The 20,150-nt window shown below is 46.2% G+C and overlaps 1 protein-coding gene across 1 annotated transcript; it reads right to left on the bottom strand.

Annotated features, from left to right (window-relative positions):
* Nucleotides 1-425: 425 nt before the first annotated feature.
* LOC115106962 (zinc finger protein 800-like) lies at nt 426-18,234 on the bottom strand. The gene is given in 9 exon segments (XM_029630225.2): nt 426-2,850; nt 5,033-5,472; nt 5,474-6,778; nt 6,870-7,219; nt 8,195-8,338; nt 8,661-8,756; nt 10,931-11,102; nt 12,278-12,352; nt 17,856-18,234. Coding segments are annotated over 8 exon segments (2,559 nt in total). The 5' UTR covers nt 12,329-12,352; nt 17,856-18,234; the 3' UTR covers nt 426-2,849.
* Nucleotides 18,235-20,150: the final 1,916 nt, after the last annotated feature.

Raw genomic sequence — 20,150 nt, 5'->3', positions numbered from 1 at the left:
CAGCAGGTTAGGAGAACTAATGTAGCAGGTTAGGAGAATTAGGTCAAGGTTAGGAAAAGGGTTAGGCTTAGCTAAATTCTAGTTGTCCCTGACGCGACAACTAGATGGAGATGTGCTAGCCACAACCGTAGAAGCCATCATTTCTAAAAAAAAAAACAACAGTATCATAACACCGCCATAATGAATTAATGAGGTGTGTGTCTGTGTGTGTGTAGGCCCCATGACAAGCAAAGCTGCACAATATGGCCTGGGTTTGAGACAGGGGGGGGGCCTATAACTAGTTCAAATGGAATAACCATGAACTGAATAGTTAATTCACAGCTTTCCTGACAAATGCTGAGGGTTTGATTATCTCAATTGATTCTTGCTGAAATACTGGGGGAAATGTCAATTTCACAACTACAAAATAAAAACACAAGAACACATTTTCCTTTTGGGCTGTTTATTATTGGGGTAACAGTTGACTTCTTCCGGATGGATTAATGGGTTACGTTATTTTCAACAGAAAACCTAACTGATCTACTCTTCTCCTTATCCTACCGAGGTGCTTCAGGTCAGCTAGTAGGCCTGGAAAAAATGTCTCCACTCTTTTATATCTGAATGTAGAGGACCAGTAAGGAAAGTCAGTCATGAAAAGGAAAATCACTTCATTTCCCTTCTGCTCGGTCACAGATGTGCCGCCAAAAACACACATCTTCTCCTTTAAAGAAAGAAAGAAAACTCCCTACGTCATTTCATCATCTGGTTTTGACACAGTCGTATGAGTGAGAGTCTGAACGTAACAGATTCTTCAGTGCTTTGAACAAATAGAGGAAAACAAAATCTCTCACTATTCAGAGATACTGGGGCATATGCAACCAACAGTAGGCTATACAATATATCTACTTTTCAGGGAGATTGAAACAAAAACTATACATCACCTATACATCTGCCAATATATCTATTGTTTATACCATCCATATGATATTTTAACAAGCTTTTCCGTTAGAAAAATACAATTTGGTCTGTTTCTTTTCTACTGTGCCATGGCTTTCTGACTGAACAAGACATTCAGATTTTTTCCCCCCCTCACTAATTGACTTCTTGACCAATCGGATCTTTTCACATCATGATTTTCATGAAACCATTTTTTTAAAAGTCTGTAGCAAATTGAGCTACAAAACCATGACGCATCTGCAAAAATTAATTATCATTCTGAGGACTAAGATATCTAGTTATTGGGAAGGTAACATTTTCCCTGAATTTTGTACATTTTCACCCCAAATTCTCATTTCCGAAATGTGTCCGGATTCAATTCTCGGGTGATTATAAATGTTCTTTAGAAAACATAACACAAAATATGTTGCTGTACATATATCATGCATTTGTCCATAAATCATAAAACGGATTAGTAGTTGAAGTTTACATTAAACTATAATATTTATTACATACAGTGTCTGTCTGAGGACGCGTTTCATTACTGTAATTACCGAATCAGCTAAAGAGCTCAAATTGGAAAGTCTGATTTAATTTGATAATAACTGAACAATTTCATTTGAAATATTTACATGTTCAGTGTTATGCTTAACTCAGGCCTTGTCATTAGGGGAGCAATATTAACAAATATTATAAATATATATATAACTTTTTGGGACTTCGAAAACTGTTACGGTAATGAGTTTTGTGAAAAGGCTAGTAAAAATCCATAATATCTGATTAAAAAAAGTAGAATAATTATGAAATAGATAAGCACAGATCCTAATCTCAGTGATTCAAGAGGAAATTCCGTGAAAAATTACACTTTAATTCATTTGTTCATTTTTTACAGTTTCATGAGAATTGCCTATCAGAGCTTTTTCAGAGCTGATCTGATTGGTCAAAAGTCCAACTAGCGAGAAAAAAAAGAAGTCAGAAGTGGGCTGCCTGTTTAAACACAGCCAGAGCCACTCAATCAATCAATCAAATGGTCACCGTCTCTTCAATGTGCCAGAGTATCGCTAGTCAGCTATCTACTTGTCTTTCTCTGTCAGATAATCACCCAAACTATATCTCTTGGAATGCCAGAAAAACTCAAGCCTATCTGGAAGAACTGAGTTAATATGGAGTCTTTCCCAGTGGATGGATAGCTTACTATGAGCTGGGGAAATAAACCACTAACATCACTACTGCTGGCTCTGGCTGGGCCAACTTCACAGCATACACATGGGGAGATCTCTCCAACCCGTCCTGTAGGTTTTTCACCCCAACCCTAATCTAGCACACCTGATTCTAATAATTAGCTAGTTGATAAGATGAATCAGGTAAGACACCACTGGGTTTGGCGTGAAAACATACAGGAGGGTAGCTCTCCGGGAACAGGGTTGGAGAGACCTACCTTAAAGTCTAATCCTATAAAGCAGAACTGGAGCACCCTCTACTGGTCAGATATGGGATATCTATGGTGTGCTAAGAGCGCTCCCAACCCTGCCCTCTTCTCTCCCCACCCCTAAGGTTTATACAGGCTCAAGTCTAGACCAGGTTCAGGTGTGTGTATATATATATATGGATCTACATGTACATACAATGATGGTAACCTACACACAGCAGTATGATAGCATCAGTGCCTCCGCAGATGGCTCCTTGAGTGTCCACTGACTCCACTCCTCTGGCATCACGTTGGCTCCCATCCCTCCTTCTAGTGCGGGGTTCCAACAATACTTTTGGTCCCTTAGATGTGAAGTCTCTCCTTCTTTCACCCCATCTGTTTCGCTTGCACCACTTTCCCAGCCCAGCTACTTTCTTCATCATCGTTAGCGGTGCTCTGTCATCCGTTAAGTCTCTCCTCCCAGGATGGAGGCTCCCAAGAACCAGGAGTGAGACGGGACTGGGGATCTGAGAGAGAACAGCAGCTGTTAGAAGGCACTCGCCAGTCAATTAGAGCCGGTTTAAACACGGTTTGTGTTCCCTCTCCTCTGCTCTGCTGTAACATCACTACCCCAAGGACCAGCCTCCTCCCAGACATAAACACACTAATCAACTGTCTGTCTGGACACTCTCTCACACACACACTTTAATCAGGTGTCTGTGCTCGCTCCCTTTGATTGAAACCTACAGTCGTCCGGGGGAGAAAACAAGTTCAACTCTCTGGAAGAGACGTGCCACCTGAATCAGCCTGTGTGTGTGTGTGTGTGTGTCGTAGCAGACTGACCAAAGGGTTTAAATGATGTGTAATGTGTTAAAAAGAGAATGTTCTTCCCCTCTCTGTGGTCTCCTGACACCCCACTGTGACTAACACTGAGCTACACACACACACACAGTGGTGGGGTTAGTTTAACCACAGCTAAAGAGGCTCGTCCTCAGACAGACCACACAGAGCCCGGGGGAGTAAACCTGGAGGAGGATGGATTCGGCCTCATATCCGGGCCTGGCTACACAATCCATATTTTACTAGACAGAGTGAGTGAAGAGAGGAGGAAGCTTGAGGACATCTGTACTCATAAAACATTGTGATATACGATGGTATCGCACCCTATTGGACAAAACCCCCCACCCCCCCCAAAGAACACAAAAAAAATCCCCCGTTGGGCTATAGCGCCAAAATCACATGCTACAACTGGACCAATCATGACGTAAGATAATGTTGTGGAAAGCCCGGGCAGAGGCTGAGTGCGGGAAAATATTTTCTAATATTATTGTCTGGTGGAGCTTTTGGCATGGAATGGGTTTGCCCGTGTCTGTGTGGCGCGCACATGATGGAGCACAGTGACAGTCAACTGATCAGGCTGTCTTGCCGTAGTTAGGTTCTAAATAACGGGACAGGAAAAGAAGCAAAGTCGGTCCTCTTCAGACCTGGATAACATCAGCTCTATTTGGCACGTCCTCCTCTCTTAATATTGTCGGTTCCATCTCTCATAAAGCTGTGACCGAGAATAGCCCTTGCCTATAGACTCCCACTTCCATTAACTAACGTTTAACTCACCTTCTTAGGCTGTTTCGAACATTTGGGAAATCGGCTACGGTTCATAACTTCAACGAGCAGGAGGATTGGCGCCGAACGGATTTCTCTGCGTCGCACAAATTATTTCTTCCTCCGTAAAGCTTAAGCTCGATTCAACTCGTCATTCCATTTCTCTATCGGCTATATTGGTATTTGTTCTCCCTCATTATTACCCCGGCTACTTACGAACAACTTTTTGAGATGAAAGCGTAGCCGAGCCCAAAGTAATATGCAGAGCCTGTCGAAATGGAGAGAGACGGGAATACAGCCAAAAGAAACAGCAAGATAGATAAGGGCTAGCTGTCGTGTAATGTGTACAAAACATTAAGAATACCTGCTCTTTCCATGACATACTGACCAGTTGAATCTGGGTGACTTCGATCAGTGTCGATGAAGGGGAGGAGACAGGTTAAAGAAGGATTCAGAGGGTGAATGGGCAAGACAACATATTTAAGTGCCTTTGAACAGGGTAGCAGGTGCCAAAGGACAACCAGCCAACTTGACACAACTGTGGAGTCGAGATGAGCCAGCATCCCTACAATGCACTATTGTAAAAGTGGCTGTTCCACTGGATGTCATAAGGTGAAAGCACCAATTTGTAAGTCGCTCTGGATAAGAGCGTCTGCTAAATGACTTAAATGTAAATGTAAATGTAATCCCTGTAGAATGCTTTCGACACATTGTCGAGCCCATACCCTGACGAATTGAGGCTGTTCTGAGGGCAAAAGAGACAGAGAAAGAGCGAGACAGAGAGAAACAATATTTGGAGGACTTCTCCACTCTATATAACATATTGAACTAGGCTATACCCGGAATAGGATATTACTCGGTAGGTCACTCCGTGTGGTGCCCTGCTGTGCACCCCCCAGTCAAGTTCAAATAGGCTAAACCAAGTTCAAATAGGCTGTCTATCATCGTCAATAGATGTAATATCGCCCCAACCCCACTCTCCTGGCTCCATCTCTATCAGTCCGCCCCCACCCCTCCCTCTCTCTCTCATAACAACCCATTTCACACGGCACTTCCTCTCAACAACAAGATATCGACAAAGACAACCATATGTGTAGTGAGGCTCACCAGAGCAGTGCCTTGGACCGAGTGCTGACCCCCTTAGCCCTGGCGCCGCTGGGCGGCGTGCTGACCGGTGGCGTGGCATTCCGGTGGCTCCTCTTATGGGACTCCAGGTAGAGTTTCTTGGCGAAGGCCCGGCCGCACACGTCACACGCATGGAGCGAGAAGTTCTTGGTGACACGCACCTCTGTGCTACTGCTGCTCTCCTGGTGAGCGTCATGGCGACGCGTGTTGAGGGGCGTCGGGGCGGGGGTGTCGGGGAGTTGTTTGTCGTTCTTACGGAAGACAGGTGACCCGGTTTGGGCCTCCTGCTGCCTCTCCTGTCTCTCCTGGTTGCGAGTGACCGGAGTGGAGGAGGAGAGGAGGTCCTGTTTGCGTGTGACTGGGTAGGAGGAGTTGTTGAGGAGCTCCTGTTTGCGTGTAACTGGGGGAGGACCCCGAGTGGCACCCGTTCACCTCCTCCTTGACCGTTGTTCCTCCTCTCTTGTTGTTGTTGGCATTGGGGGCAGAGTTGAGGACCACCTCAGCCGGCCGCTTGACCGCACGCGACTCCAGCTTGGGCACGATCTTGGCCAGGTAGCCCGTCGACTTCTTGTGCACCACCGTCACGTGGCGCAGGACGTCGCGCTTGCGGCGGGACTCGTAGCGGCAGAGCGGGCAGCGGTAGAACTTGATGAAGATGTCCGTGCCGTCCGTGTGCAGCTCGATGTGCTTGGTGAGGTTCTGGCGCGAGCTGAACTGACGTTTGCACAGCTTGCAGAACAGCTGCTTGAAGTCGAAACCCACCGAGAGCTTCTGAGGGGGTCTCCCAAGAGTCCCGCTACTAGTACCACCGGTGCTGTTGATGGACGTGGAACGAGTCCATGTCTTGGGGCTGCCGCCACCCTCTTCCTCTTTGATCTTTTGACCTGCCTTGGTTGCCACGGCGACACCCTTCCCGTCCGTGTCCCTCCCGTCCGTGTCGCCTGGCGTCGAGGCGGGGCTGGAGTCAGGGTCGTCCCAGGGTTCCACCGCCTCCTCCTTCACGCTCAGGCTGTTGATAGGGGTTCTGTTGCTAGGGGTGCTGTCAGTGTTGGTCGCTGTTTTGCTGCTGTTGTTTTTGTTGGTCGCCGTGGATGTGGTTGCGGCCGTGGTCACGGAGACGGAGCTAACGTTCTTCAGGTTCTTGAGATTGTAGATCTTGTGGACGATGCGCATGTGTCTCTTTAACATGACCTGGGAGCTGTACTTCCTCTTGCAGAGCAGACAGCGGCAGGAGGCCAGGTTGTACAGGGCCGATGCCAGGAGAGAAGGGGCAGGGGGCGCCGCGGTGGAGCTTTTGGGGGGCTGAGGGGTGGTAGCATCCGCGGCTCCTCCGCTCTTTGGGGTGTGACCTCTCGTGGGTGAGGAGTTGGCGCTCTTGCGGGGAGGCGTGGCCTCCAGGGACAGCGGCTGGCCGGGGCGCGTGGCGATGTCCGGCGTGATGGTGTCCCGGCGCAGGCCGCGGTGCACCTCGTCAAAATGGCGCCGCACGTTGGCCTTGGTGGCGAAGGACTTGAAGCAGACGGGGCAGGACTTGCCGCTGGGCGTGTGCAAGGGGCGGGACCGACCTTTGACCATGGAGAGGAGGCTGATGGGAACGGTGCGCGTCTCGGTGAACTTCCGGAGCTCCTCCAGCTTGGTCTGGTGCATCTTGCGACAGTGGCGGCGGATGCTGCGGCGAGAGTTGAAGTCCTTACCACACAGGCAGCACGAGATGGTAACGTCCTCCACCTAGGGGGAGAGAGACAGAGGGAGAGTATTACAGTGAGCGTTGGTGTGTGTGTGTGTGTCTGCTTGCAACCTTTCTCCTGTATGTACCCACCCCGCTCGTAGACCCCTCCTCCTCGGGCTGCGCCGCCTCCTCTCCTCCCTCCTCCTCCTCCTGGTCACTCCTCCTCCTGTCCTCCCCCTCTCCAGTCTGTCCATTCTCCGGCGTCCCTCCCTGCTCCCCCCAGGGCTCAGGGCTGTGTGTGTGGGTCCCTCCAGGGGTGTGTGGAGCCCGGGGGAAGTGGGCCAGCTCCTCCTCTGAGGACATGAACTGGAACACAGCGTTATTGGTGGTCTGGATCGGCTCCAGGCGCATCACGTAGTCCGGCCGGTCCTTCCTGGGGTAGATGGCCTCCAGGAGGTCCTTCATGGCCCCGCTCTGCTTGTCACCCTCGCCCGCTGGATCTAAGAGGTCAGGGGGGAGGAAGAGAAAGGCATTAGGAAAAGAACGTTTTCAATCAGACACTAATATTTGCTCCCAAACGTGATGTGTTTTGAGCCTAGATACGTCACAACACTAAGGAACATTCCGACAGAAGGAACATTTTTAAACTTGCCAAAGGGAGAAACAAAAACACATCATTTCTTCTGTTTCCAAATAAGATATGTAATGAGCACATTGTGGCAACAGCAACCACGTTTCAACCATATCATTAAATAGCAATTGAATGCATCTTTGTTTTCACACACATGGTCTTTTTTGTCGTTATAGTTCAATACACAGATGAGATAACAAGAGGATTTTCTAGATGACCGGTATTTCTAGATATAGACAGAAGTCAGAGAATGGAAGAGTAGTGGCTAAGGAGGCTGGATCAAAGACAGAGGCTGGAGCATGAAAGAGAATTTAGTTAGTTAGAGTATAGGAGGACAGGAGACAAAGACATGGAAAGACAGGGAGAGAGACATGGAAAGATAGACATATGGAGAGAGACATGTAAAGATAGACACATGGAGACAGACATGTAAAGATAGACACATGGAGACAGACATGTAAAGATAGACACATGGAGACAGACATGTAAAGATAGACACATGGAGACAGACATGTAAAGATAGACACATGGAGACAGACATGTAAAGATAGACATGGAGAGAGACATGGATAGACAGGGAGACAGACATGTAAAGATAGACATGGAGAGTTAGATAGACACATGGAGAGAGACATGGACATGGAGAGAGACATGGATAGAGGGAGACAGACATGGATAGACAGGGAGACAGACATGTAAAGATAGACCGTGAGTGAGTGAGTGAGTGAGTGAGTAAAGTGGGTGACAGAATAAGAGACAAGCATAGGCATTAAGTGGGAGACAAGCATTGACAAAGAGGGAGAGAGACAGACGGAGAACAAGAGAGCGAGATGTAGCCACGTACCGTCCGGCTTGGACAGTCTGGTGAGGCAGTAGTACTCTTTGTGGGTGATGAGGTTGGGCAGGCCCCGGAACAAGCTGCGACATGTCTTACACTCAAAGATGGTGTCCACCTCATTCAGCAGCATGTGCTTCAGCTGGGCAGTACCTACACATAGACAACACCAGGGGGCAGTGTTAGGGAGCGCTGGCGGAGACAGACAGACAGGACAAATAGGACTGGGCCATCATCAACTCCTAGAGCCTATAACCCTTCGGTGTTTGCATATCGGAAGGAATATAATAGGTGTGATTAAATAGATTTGGTTTGCTGGACGAGCGATCACTATTTTTCTTCAGATGTGCAAACATTGAAAGAGTAGAAGCTAGGTGTTGCACTTGAGTCATGTTTCATCACAAAACGTACGACTGTGTCGTGATTCCTGATTAAAAGACCCCGGTGCAGTCGGAGTAGCATGACTAGATGTTACCTGAGCGGAAGACCTCTGTGATCTGCTGGATGCCAGACTTGGAGGTCTGGAGCTGCTGCTGCAACAGAGGAGGGTCACCTGGCTCCACGCAGTACCCTGCAGAGGTCACACACTTCAATACAACACTTCACTCTGCCCTCAGCCATGGTGTGTGTGTGTGTGTGTGTGTGTGTGTGTGTGTGTAGAGAGTGGCTATTTCCTATAGGAAGTGACTAGGATGGGTTTGCTGCCAGATCCTGGGCATATAAGTATAGAAGTGGTGGCAGCCCATTTACAATGACAGTGGTGGGTGCAACGTGTGTGTCAATGAGAGTCAGAGTGTGTGTGTGTGCAAAACGTTTCGTCTGTTGCGTTTACTCCAAGCGGAAAACGCAAACGAGTTCCTATGGGAATAATTCGGTTAGGTCCCTCCCAGTTTTACTCTGTTTGGTTCTTAGCGGTTTCCGTAATGAATACACTCCAGTTCACCCCTTCCGCCCCGCTAGAGTCGGACTAACAGGAAATATGCTTGTGTGTGTGTGTGTGTGTGTGTGAGTTTTATGCAACAGACAGACAGTTGATGCAACAGATATTTCACACGTTCGCTACAGTTAGTGGGGTCTCTCTCTCCAATCCCAAATGGACCCCTAAGAAATATGGTGAAACTTCCACCTAAAATATCCGAGGTGGAAGCTATTGCCACATTGCTTACACCTGTCAAATCCTCTCAGATCTCCACAAGTACATAGGGGTCCATCTGGGATTGGGCCCTGGACTGAGGCTTCACCTGTCTCCGGCTGCACGTCAATACTCCAGCATATCTTCCTCTCCTCTTCTCCTCCCCTTCATCTGACGTGAAGGATCTGGACAGGCTTCAGCCATACTGCTTTAGGGCATTTCCATGTAAAAGGAGCCACGAGCACCAACACGAGAGGTCAATAGGAGCGAGTGCCAAATGAAAGCGAAGAGTCTATTTGTGTTTCGACACCGGATGTCCATAGACATTGAAAAGTAGTTGACATTTGGTGGCCTTGATTTCAATGTCCACAGATGTTGCTTATTTTGAAACGTTCCGGATCGGCTTTCATTTCAACGTCCACGGATGTTGATTTTTGGTCCGGTCCCGACCGGCCTTCATTCGGCCCAATAGACGTCCATGATTATTCAGATTTGGTCAAGTCTGAACCAGACCAAACTAATGTACTGTACTGAATGAACTATACTCTACGGTACTGAACTCTATTGTACTGAACTATACTCTACTGTTCTGAACTGTTCTGTGTTATACTTTGATGTCCAAACTTGTGAAAGATAGATGTCTATTGTTTCATATTTGGTCCGGTCCAACCTAATTTTATATTTGTTTGGGGTCTGAGTGCATTAAAATAATAGCCAGTGTACCCAAATATGAAAAGGAAGATATTGCATATTTCTACATTTATGTACCTAGGATACATCACCATGAAGAGAATGAAATGTATATGTATAATTATGTGTTTCTGTGTAGTACAAATCCACTTCATTTACTGTAGTTCATGAACCAAAAATATTTTTATTTTGTCACTCTCCGCGGTCCCTCCCCTCTCCCCAGCCCCTCTCCTCTCCTCTCCCTCCGGTCCCTCTCCTCTCCCTCCGGTCCCTCTCCTCTCCCTCCGGCCCCTCTCCTCTCCTCTCCTCTCATCTCCCCGGCCCCTCTCTCTCATCTCCCTCCGGCCCCCCTCTCCCCGGCCCCTCTCCTCTCCCGGCCCCTCTCCTCTCCTCGGTCCCGCTCCTCTCCCGGTCCCTCTCCTCTCCTCGGTCCCTCTCCTCTCCTCGGTCCCTCTCCTCTCCCCCTCTCCTCTCCTCGGTCCCCTCTCCTCTCCTCTCCTCTCTTCGGTCCCTCTCCTCTCTTCGGTCCCTCTCCTCTCCTCTCCTCTCTTCGGTCCCTCTCCTCTCCTCTCTTCTCCTCGGTCCCTCTCCTCTCCTCTCTTCTCCTCGGTCCCTCTCCTCTCCTCTCTTCTCCTCGGTCCCTCTCCTCTCCTCTCTTCTCCTCGGTCCCCCTCCTCTTCCAGTCTCCTCGGTCCCTCTCCTCGGTCCCTCTCCTCTTCCAGTCTCCTCTGTCACTCTCCTCGGTCCCTCTCCTCTTCCAGTCTCCTCTGTCAGTCTCCTCTGTCACTCTCCCAGTCTCCTCAGTCAGGACAGACTGGCCAACAATGACTGAATAAATATATTGTATCTAGTGCTCCGCAGTGTGTTTGAAGGACTTCAATCAAACTAACGGTAGGTTGGTGTAGACAAGCGGGCAGTCTTACCCGGTGTCCTGGGGGCTGCGTCGGGGCCTGGGTTAAGGTCAGTCATTGGGTTAGGGCTGCTGGGCTGGGTCTCGTCTGTCTGGCAGCACTGGTCTCTGGTAACATGGCTCTCAGGCTCAGGTTGGGGCTCGTCCTGGGGGATCGCCATCTCCACCTCCATCCTGCTGGAACTCTGATACGTAGACAGACAGAGACAGAGAGAGAATGGTGAAGTTGACCTTTTAAACCTCACAGACATTCCTGGGCTATACGATGGTCAGGGAAACACTGGGACAGAGGGTGTGGGGTGCAGAGTTGGAAAAAGAGGTATGGGTAAATTCAACACAGGTGTGGCGCCTGAGTTAATTAAGTAATTAACATCCCATCTTGCCTACGACGATGTATAAAAATGACCACTTGCCCATTATTTTGACTACCATGGCTAGAAGAAGAGATCTCAGTGACATTGAAAGAGGTCTCAGAGGAGCACAGGGGGTTTAAAGCTGTTCTGGTTGCTCGTGGTGTCCCAATGCCCTAATAAGACACATTATGTTGGGGTTTCCTTTATTTTGGCGGTTACCTGTACATCTACAGACACTCTCTACTAACCTGTGTAACACCAAAGCTATAAGTGTTATGGGAGAACCCTACTTATATAAGAGAGACAGAAATACTGTACACGGCACTACGGAACCGCCTCTATAGCTGCATAATTGGTCTGAGTAAAGATACCTAATGACTCATTATGCCAAACGCTATTTGATCAGCAGTGCTGTTGCTGATCTCGACACCTGCGGTGTCACGTGGCATTGTTTGGTTGGGTCTGATAAGGGCGGGTGGTGGTTCCACTACTGGCTGGGTGAGACTCTCGCCTTGTCTGTCTTTCTGTTTCTCTCTCCAAGGTGATGGAGATGTTTCCCAGCACACCCAGCTAACACACACACACTAGGCTGTCAGAGATAAGGGACTCTACACTGACCCTTGGCTTCTCTCTCCCCTCCCCTCTGAATACTTTCTGAAGGCACTGTAAGTCTGAGGAGAGAGAGCGAGAGAGAACTTGTCATCTCTCTCACTGATTGATGAGTAAACAGTGAGGATGACTGTCTGTATTCAACTGCTGCATGACAGACGCTGTGAAAAGGAAAAGGGGAAGACAGAGTGGGCTGGAAACGGGGAGGAGTAGAGGGATGGTACCTGAACCACTGAGAGGACTCAGTGTGTAGATTGGGAGTCAGTATATAAACATAGTACACTGGGGGTGAGGGGCTATTGTTTAGGAGAGGAGGGGATAGTATATATTTGGGGTTCTATTGAGACTGTGTACTGGTAGGATATATACGGGGGGAGGGGGGACTGTCTTGTCTCTACCTTTGTGTGTTGCTGAGAGGTCTTCCTCGGAGCGGATTTGGCCTTCACCATGCTGCTCTCCCTCTACCCAAACACCTGCAACAACACTGGAATGAGCCCATGTTTCAGTGTGCGTGTTTCCCCATCATCGCCAAACCATGTTTCGATGCCGTCACAGGGGTGAAAACAGAGGTAAAGCCCCCCTCTAGTGGTGGCCCCAGGCTAGTGCAGTTCCATCCATCACATCCACCTGCCTGACTGTCGGCACACTTCCAAGTCTTCATGTATTATTCCAAGTAAAGAGTGTGTGTCTCTCTATCAGAAACGTCCCAAACCATATACCACCCCTGAAGAGTCCCGAGTCTGGTTCCTCTCTAACTCCCTTCCAGGTAGTTTTTCCTGGTCACCGTGCTAGTGCTTGCTGACTCACTTTAGGTTACCGTAAGGCACTTTGCCAATGTTTTGGTTAAGTCGGTGAACCGGTCCTCAATTTGCACCGATTCGATCAAAACTCGGTTTTCAGATTTCCATTCTTCCAAACCTATAGCCTAATGCATTAGGAGGAAGATGGTCATCGCCGTCTCAGAGCGGGGAGAAATACGAGAGCACGTTCAATGAAGAGCTCAGCGGTAATGCTCTCTGACAGCATCAGACCGGACGGCCGGGTATCACTGGAGTCAAGCCAAAGTCGTGAGGCTCAATCAGAAAACATGCAGCTATCATCAGAGAGGTGACCTGGTGGCGAAGACTTGGTAACACGCGCGGGCGTTTCCATGGAGACAGAGCCAGAAGTAGTTGTTCCTACTCAGGTAATATGATGAAGTGTGTATTTATCAGTGGGCCTGTAGAGACAGACACTGCTACCAGAACAAACTCACCAGAGAGTAATTTTAAACGGGAAATCTGTGTTTGCTACATCATTATTTACTTTTTTGCTTTTAAATTCATGACATACAAATGTCCCATTGATTCTTGAAGAATATAACGCAATTACCTCATGACCTTAGTTGGCTGAATTGTCTTACCCCATCAGAAACCAAAATATACGCTTGTTTTACGCTAGTTAACAATGTTTTGTAGACAAACACGGTATAGCTTCAAAACATGGTTAAAACTACAAACAAATGTTGTTCTCATGGATGGTCAGTCCTTGCACCTATAGCTCTGTTTATGATTTTAAGAGTGGTCACATTTCTCCAGCCCTATCCCTAAGCTATTTACCGAATCCGTGGCGGGGGTCATCGATATGTTATTTATTTGATGTACACTGATGTGAAAGTACTGAACCCACACCTGCACGAGACTGCTGCAGCAAGGCAGTGAACATAATTGAATGAAGAAATGGGGCGGCAGCGTAGCCTAGTGGTTAGAGCGTTGGACTAGTAACCGGAAGGTTGCGAGTTCAAACCCCCGAGCTGACAAGGTACAAATCTGTCGTTCTGCCCCTGAACAGGCAGTTAACCCACTGTTCCCAGGCCGTCATTGAAAATAAGAATGTGTTCTTAACTGACTTGCCTGGTTAAATAAAGGTAAAATTAAAATGACGGGGAAAAGTTCACAGCAATTATTTCTGTGTGTAAAGGGTATAAGTGCTGTAAAGGGTATAAGTGCTGGAATAAAGAACGGATGCCTCGGTTCACGTTGTAACCCGTGTGGACAATAAAAGAACGGATGCCTGGAGACTGGCTGGTTCACGTTGTAACCCGTGCCCTCATAATCACACCCACTGAGACACTATAACCTCACATGGAGACTGGCTGCTGCCCTCATAATCACACCCACTAGACAGACCACCAGCACATCATAACGCAGGTCTGCCCTTATAGTGAGTGATTCTCAACGTCCTCAATCTAAACCCTATCTGACCATAACAATAGGCCGGCCTTGGGATGTTTACATTCAGTTGTTAGGCAACCCTCTCCTGGTCGTTTTAATTCATCTGAAGAAGAATTTGACCAAAAATATACATCATAATAGCATTATATAGGCATACTTTCTCTTGCCCTCGGCTAGTCTTCTTAAAATGGGCTAGAAATCCGTTTCTAAAGTGGGCACTGTAGAGGCATATACTTTAAAATCATAACCCAACATTACCTAAATATCTCCACATGCTAAAAACGGTCAAATTAAAACGCATTCAGGTGATTTTCATTAAAGTCGATGAGAAAATAAAATACTACTTTTTGTTTGAAAGCAGAAAATCACCCGAGACAAGTGTAACTAACATGCGCAGTGCCCAACGGGGCGCAATAACAAAACCAAGCGTTCAGTTGGACAATACGCCCCACTCGGGACGAAACCAGAAATGGCACTGCGTTTCCCCCGCTTTAATCAGAAAGGATGCCTTATTTGTATGATTCATTATCTAGAATTTTATGTGTGCGCTATTCGTAAGGGCTTTACGGTCGAACAAAATGTACGTTTACCATACTGTGGAAAAATATACCCATATTTTGAGAAGTCGCGAGATATCGACACCAGCGACTCCACAATGGGTCTCGTCAAACATGAAGGACGAAGTGAACTGCCCTCGCTGACTAACAAAAGTCCATGTGAGCCTGCCAGCCACCATCCCCTTACGCATTCCACGCAAAGGGGGAAGAAATTTTGCCATTCCGTAAAATAAAACACCATAAAACGATACCTACACTGTTCAATTTCATCTCCAATTGCAACTCGTCTCCACTAGCAAGCGCGCATTGATTGTTGGCGTTTGGTTCAGTTATCTTTCAGCGGGTAGCAGTCTCCATTAGCAACTCCATATCCCATGGACGTGCGAGGGCCGCGGGCTGTGACGCAAATGCCACTTGTGAATTGCAAATTTGACATATCTAATTCAGTGTGGCTGGATGACTATTCATCCCACATTTAAAACTATAACCTGCCCCCGTGCTGGGAGATGTGGCGATGCCAATAGCCACTAGCCAGCATATTATGTTAGGATTCGTTGCATAACTCGCCAGCCCAACTTAATAAATTGTGCACCGAGAGCGAACGGGTGCAGTAGCCAGTCTGGATATTGTTACGTTTTGAATATGATGGCCCAATCAACACAATTACATTACAATCTGCGCGAAATGACACAGCGACTTATATGATGTGTACACGAGACATGGAAAGCGAGTGGCCTCGGTAAACGTGGATCTATGGTAGCCAGCACTTGGCTACGTTCTGCTAGGACGCATGCAGCTGACGATAGAGAGGGCAGGGCAGCCAGCGAGTGGAACTTGGGACTGCATTCATACATAGACCATACGGGCGCCCGGATAAAGGGCTGCATGAATACTTTATTGTGTGCTCCTTTCTCCAAAAGTCCCCAAGTATTTACAAAAGGTTCGCCCAAAAAATATTGTGGCGAAACACAGGTGGTTTCAGCAGCTGCCGATATATATGGAAGCCCTTTCCCGCCACCGAACATTTTTTTTAAAGTCTACTATCTCAACATTTTGAGAGATACCTACATCAACATTTTGAGGTAGATCATACATATATAGGTCATTTTTCTTTATTTGTTGCATTGTGTGGCGATTTCCATCTATCCACGTTGCAGAGACCGGCACAGCAAGGCCACCAGCAAGCTAATGGTCAGCTGGCATTTGCTTATCACTTTTGATTTGGTTTAATAACAAATATTGCACAAAAAAAAGCACTGAAAAGATGGGACAAAGTAGCCTACTGTTTTTAGACTGATTTGCCTCATGATTTGTCAACTTTTGCACAATTCCTCGGTGGTTCAGTCTGATCAACTGTAGCCTACCGACTGGGCACACCGCTGGTCGAATCAACACTGTTGAAATGACGTCAAAGCAACATGGAATAGAAGTAGAATTGACGTCTGTGCCCAGTGGGTACTGATAACCACCACTACAGCACACATTTGGTTAATATGCTAACTTTAGCTGACTAGGCTACCTAGACATTTTCAATTCAAAATGATTGATTGGAATGTGATGTGTGATTAACTTTTCAATTACACACGAAAAGGGCTACATGATGCAACCCTGTTAGTTGTATTGTCCAATTGCAGTTGTGTTTGTCTGTGTAAAGGACTTCGCATTAGTTCATTTAAAAAATACATAATTCATCTGAACAAGTACAAGGTTGCTGCAGTTTGACAGCGTTTTGATAGTTTCATCCTCACTAGGGCCCAAAGTTTAAAAAATATAATTAAAAAAACATATGACCTGATTAGTTTTACAGTTGATTTATTACCAGATCATACCCTACAACTAGGGTCCAGAGTTTTACCTAGTTAGGTTTGCCTACCAGATCAGGAGAAACGCTGTGCTCCTCACGCAGCACATATGCTAGCTGTTAGAGCTTTGGACCAGTAACTGAAAGGTCACTGGTTTGAACACCCAAGCAGACAAGGTGAAAAATATGTGCCCTTGAGCAAGGCACTTAACCCTCATTTGCTCCAGGGGTGCTGTACTACTATGGCTGACCCTGTAAAACGTGTCACTGCACCTATCCAGTGTATGTGTAAAATACAACTTTTTCTTCTAAGAATCATTCTATATAGGCCTAGGGATCTATCTCGAAATGTCAACTTAGTATCTCAAAATGTTGATTTATGAAGGCCTATTTCGAATTAGTATCTGAACATATTGAAATATCCAATTGTTCAGATATTTCAATCTCATTTTTTGTGTATAGTATCTTGAAATGTTGAGATAGTAGGCCGCCTGTTGACATTGTGGGAATGGGCTTCCATAGATATGTGCAACGCAGCATATCGTTGCACAGCACTGAACTTTCCCAGTTTTGTGCTAACTACGTGATGTTCCAAAGGACCATTTTATTCAGGCTGTCCTCACTGGCAATCTGGAAGCCAGAGCGCAGGGCATTTTACCGTTCTCATGGCACGATTTACATTGCCTCATTATCCCCGAAAATCTCCTTTACACGGTTATATTGTCAGCCTCAAAACGCCAGTATGTTGAGCAACAAAAGACCAGCTTAACTTGATCAAAGCAGAAGCCAAGTACAAAATTCACCTTTCAAGCCGTAAAAGAGAGGCCCCTTCTACATTTTGCAGCATGGCAGGGGAGTGCGGCGTAAAAACGGGCTAACCCAGACAAAATAAATACAACGAGAACGTACAACACTCACATAAACACATCCATCAGCATCTTAGGGAAATCCCTAAACCACTCTCAGATATTTGGCTTTGTAAAGACTCTCCCGAGTGGACGATATTACGAATGTAAAACGCTGCGCTTTGCGGCTCTGTGCCACCTTTTCCAAGAAGCAGCTTGGCGCACAGACCGGTGACCCTTCCGGCTTTGCGCGTCTTTATAACGACTAGATTTTTACCAACAAATCTAATTTTAGCAATGAAATATGACTAAATACATCTAGTTGTAACTATCATCGTATTTGAGGCCCTGGAAATATTATTTAAGGGCGAGTTTGAGTCGCCGAAACCAATTCCTCTCCCCTCCATGGACAGGCAGAACAAGAGAACGATGACGCCATTTTCTGCAAAAACAACCACGTTCGGGGAGCCAAGGCGAGGGCTTTTACGCTTCCATAACGCGTTCCAGGTCTTCGATTAGACATTTAGGGCGAATATAAATGTGTTAAGAATAGTTCTTACCTGTATAAGTCTTAACCTGACGATGGAATCCGGTTTCACGGAGTAAAGCTACGGGCTTGGGCCGGGGAGCGACTTCGAGTCCGCGTCCCTGTCTGTAGCTAGCCGGGGGTTGTTTATTACGCCTCTCAGCGCTCGGCTAGTCTCTTGCACTGAACAGTTCCTCCAGCAGCTGCCTTTGTGCACTCAGAGGGGACCGTTCAGCTAAAGGCGGCTGCTGCGCAAAGGTGCAGCACTTCTACTTTTCTTTATAAATGCCAGTCTCGTTGGCACTTTGGGGGGTAGGAGAGGAATAGTTGACCCCCCCCCTCGTGATCGAGGAACACTGTTGCCAAATTCAGGCCGTTTAGTGCTCCATTTACTAAACGCGCGCACAGGCTTTCCAGAATCCAGGACACACAAATTAAACCGAAACGTTAGTTCGTTTTGTTCTCTTCTGCGCATTCTTGTCGTTGATAAAAGTGCATTATTCCTTGGGAAAAGTCGTAAAACGCTAAACGCAGAATGTAAAATAATAAACTGATGATTTGGAACTGTTGGAAATGTTGCACCACGGCCATTTATAATTTCTGTGTTTTGAGTTTATTTAATAGTAGGGCAAACAGAACAATGCCACAATTTTGAGAAAAAATGCATTTATTTCAATAAATCTAAGTTATTTATCTTGCCACCAAAACGCAACCTACAATTGTTCACCTGTGGGTTGAAGTGAACGAGTAGCTCCATATCATGACCAAGACTTGGCATCTATAAGGTCTTATTTATGCATACATGTAAGCAATGACATGAGAAATATATATATTAGATACACACACAAAACTAGCCAAAAGTTTGGACATCCAGTGATTCATTTGTTTCATTAAGGATCAAATATATTACTTTCATAAGTGATAAGATAGGCCTATATTATAATAATGATACATTTATATATTTCAACATTTCCCTTGATACACAGGAAGACAGGATTTCCCCTAAAGAACGCATCATCTACAGCCCTTTTGATAATCTCATTTAATTAAAAAAAAAGTTTAGTCTAGAACATTCCAGTAGCCTATTAGATAAGCCTACATTTTCATATTGCATAACTAGTCCTACAGCATAGCCACAATTAGTCAATGCAGATTATGAATTGTCGTGATATGTTAATATTGGTTGCAATAACGCATGTCCAGCATCGGCACCAGCCTGGTCTCATAGACTAGACACAACATAGTAAATCCGGGACACTCAAATTAGTGTGATATGTTATGTTTGGTATGGTTACATAAGACAGAAGGTTACGAAAGGCAAAAATAATGGGGTGGTTGGTCGGGGTGGATGGGTGGGCATATAACTGGATAATCTAGCAACCCAAAGGTTGTGTGTTTGAATCTCATCAAGGACAACTTTAGCATTTGAGCTAATTAGCAACTTTGCAACTACTTGCTACTTTTTAGCTACTTTTCTACTACTTAGCATGTTAGCTAACCTTTCCCCTAACCTTAACCCTTTAACCTAACTCCTAACATTAACCATAACCCCTAGCCTAGCTAACGATAGCATTAGCCAACTAGCTAACCCAGCTAACATTAGCATTAGCCACCTAACTAACATTAGCTACAACTAATTGGTATTCGTAACATATCATACATTTAGCAAATTCGTAACATATTGTATGAATTGTAATTTGTAACATGTTGTAAAAAAGCGATGATGGACATCCACAAATTAATACATTCTATATAAAACACAGTGGAGGCTGGCGGGAGGAACTAGAGGAGGACGGAGTCATTGTAATGGCCACGTTTGACTCCATTCCATTAATTCCATTCCAGTCATTACAATGAGCCCCTCCTCCTATAGCTCCTCCCACCAACCTCCACTGATGAAAGGTAACATATCATACTAAATGGAGTGTTACAGATGTACTTTTACTCTGTTACGTCTACCCTTGTGTCCAGGTTGCCGGCACACAGTCTGTGAATTTTTGTTTTCATGGATAGCCAAGTAGAATGTTGGCATAAAAGCAACCTTGCCAAATAGTTTACCCATATGGATTGATAAAATGTTGCTCAAATGTAATAAAGTTTCTACAACATTTGGTAATTCATTAAGGAATATATGATTTTCAGCATTAAATGTTCTAGTGTGCTTAATAGTGAAAGAGCTAGAATAGGTGGAGAGACGGGGCTACTCATAGGTTCCATGGAATGTCTTCTCGCAGGTGCTGCAGCATTTTGTTGCTGTTACCGCAATCTGTCGTGAACGCCGAAAGTGTCGCTTAGATAATCACGTGCTGAATAAAAATGTGGACATGGC

The sequence above is a fragment of the Oncorhynchus nerka genome, linkage group LG23 (assembly GCF_034236695.1).
Source record: "Oncorhynchus nerka isolate Pitt River linkage group LG23, Oner_Uvic_2.0, whole genome shotgun sequence".
In the NCBI taxonomy this organism is placed as follows: Eukaryota; Metazoa; Chordata; class Actinopteri; order Salmoniformes; family Salmonidae; genus Oncorhynchus; species Oncorhynchus nerka.
The sequence above is the reverse complement of the archived record's forward strand: the minus strand, read 5'-3'. Positions and strand labels throughout refer to the sequence as shown.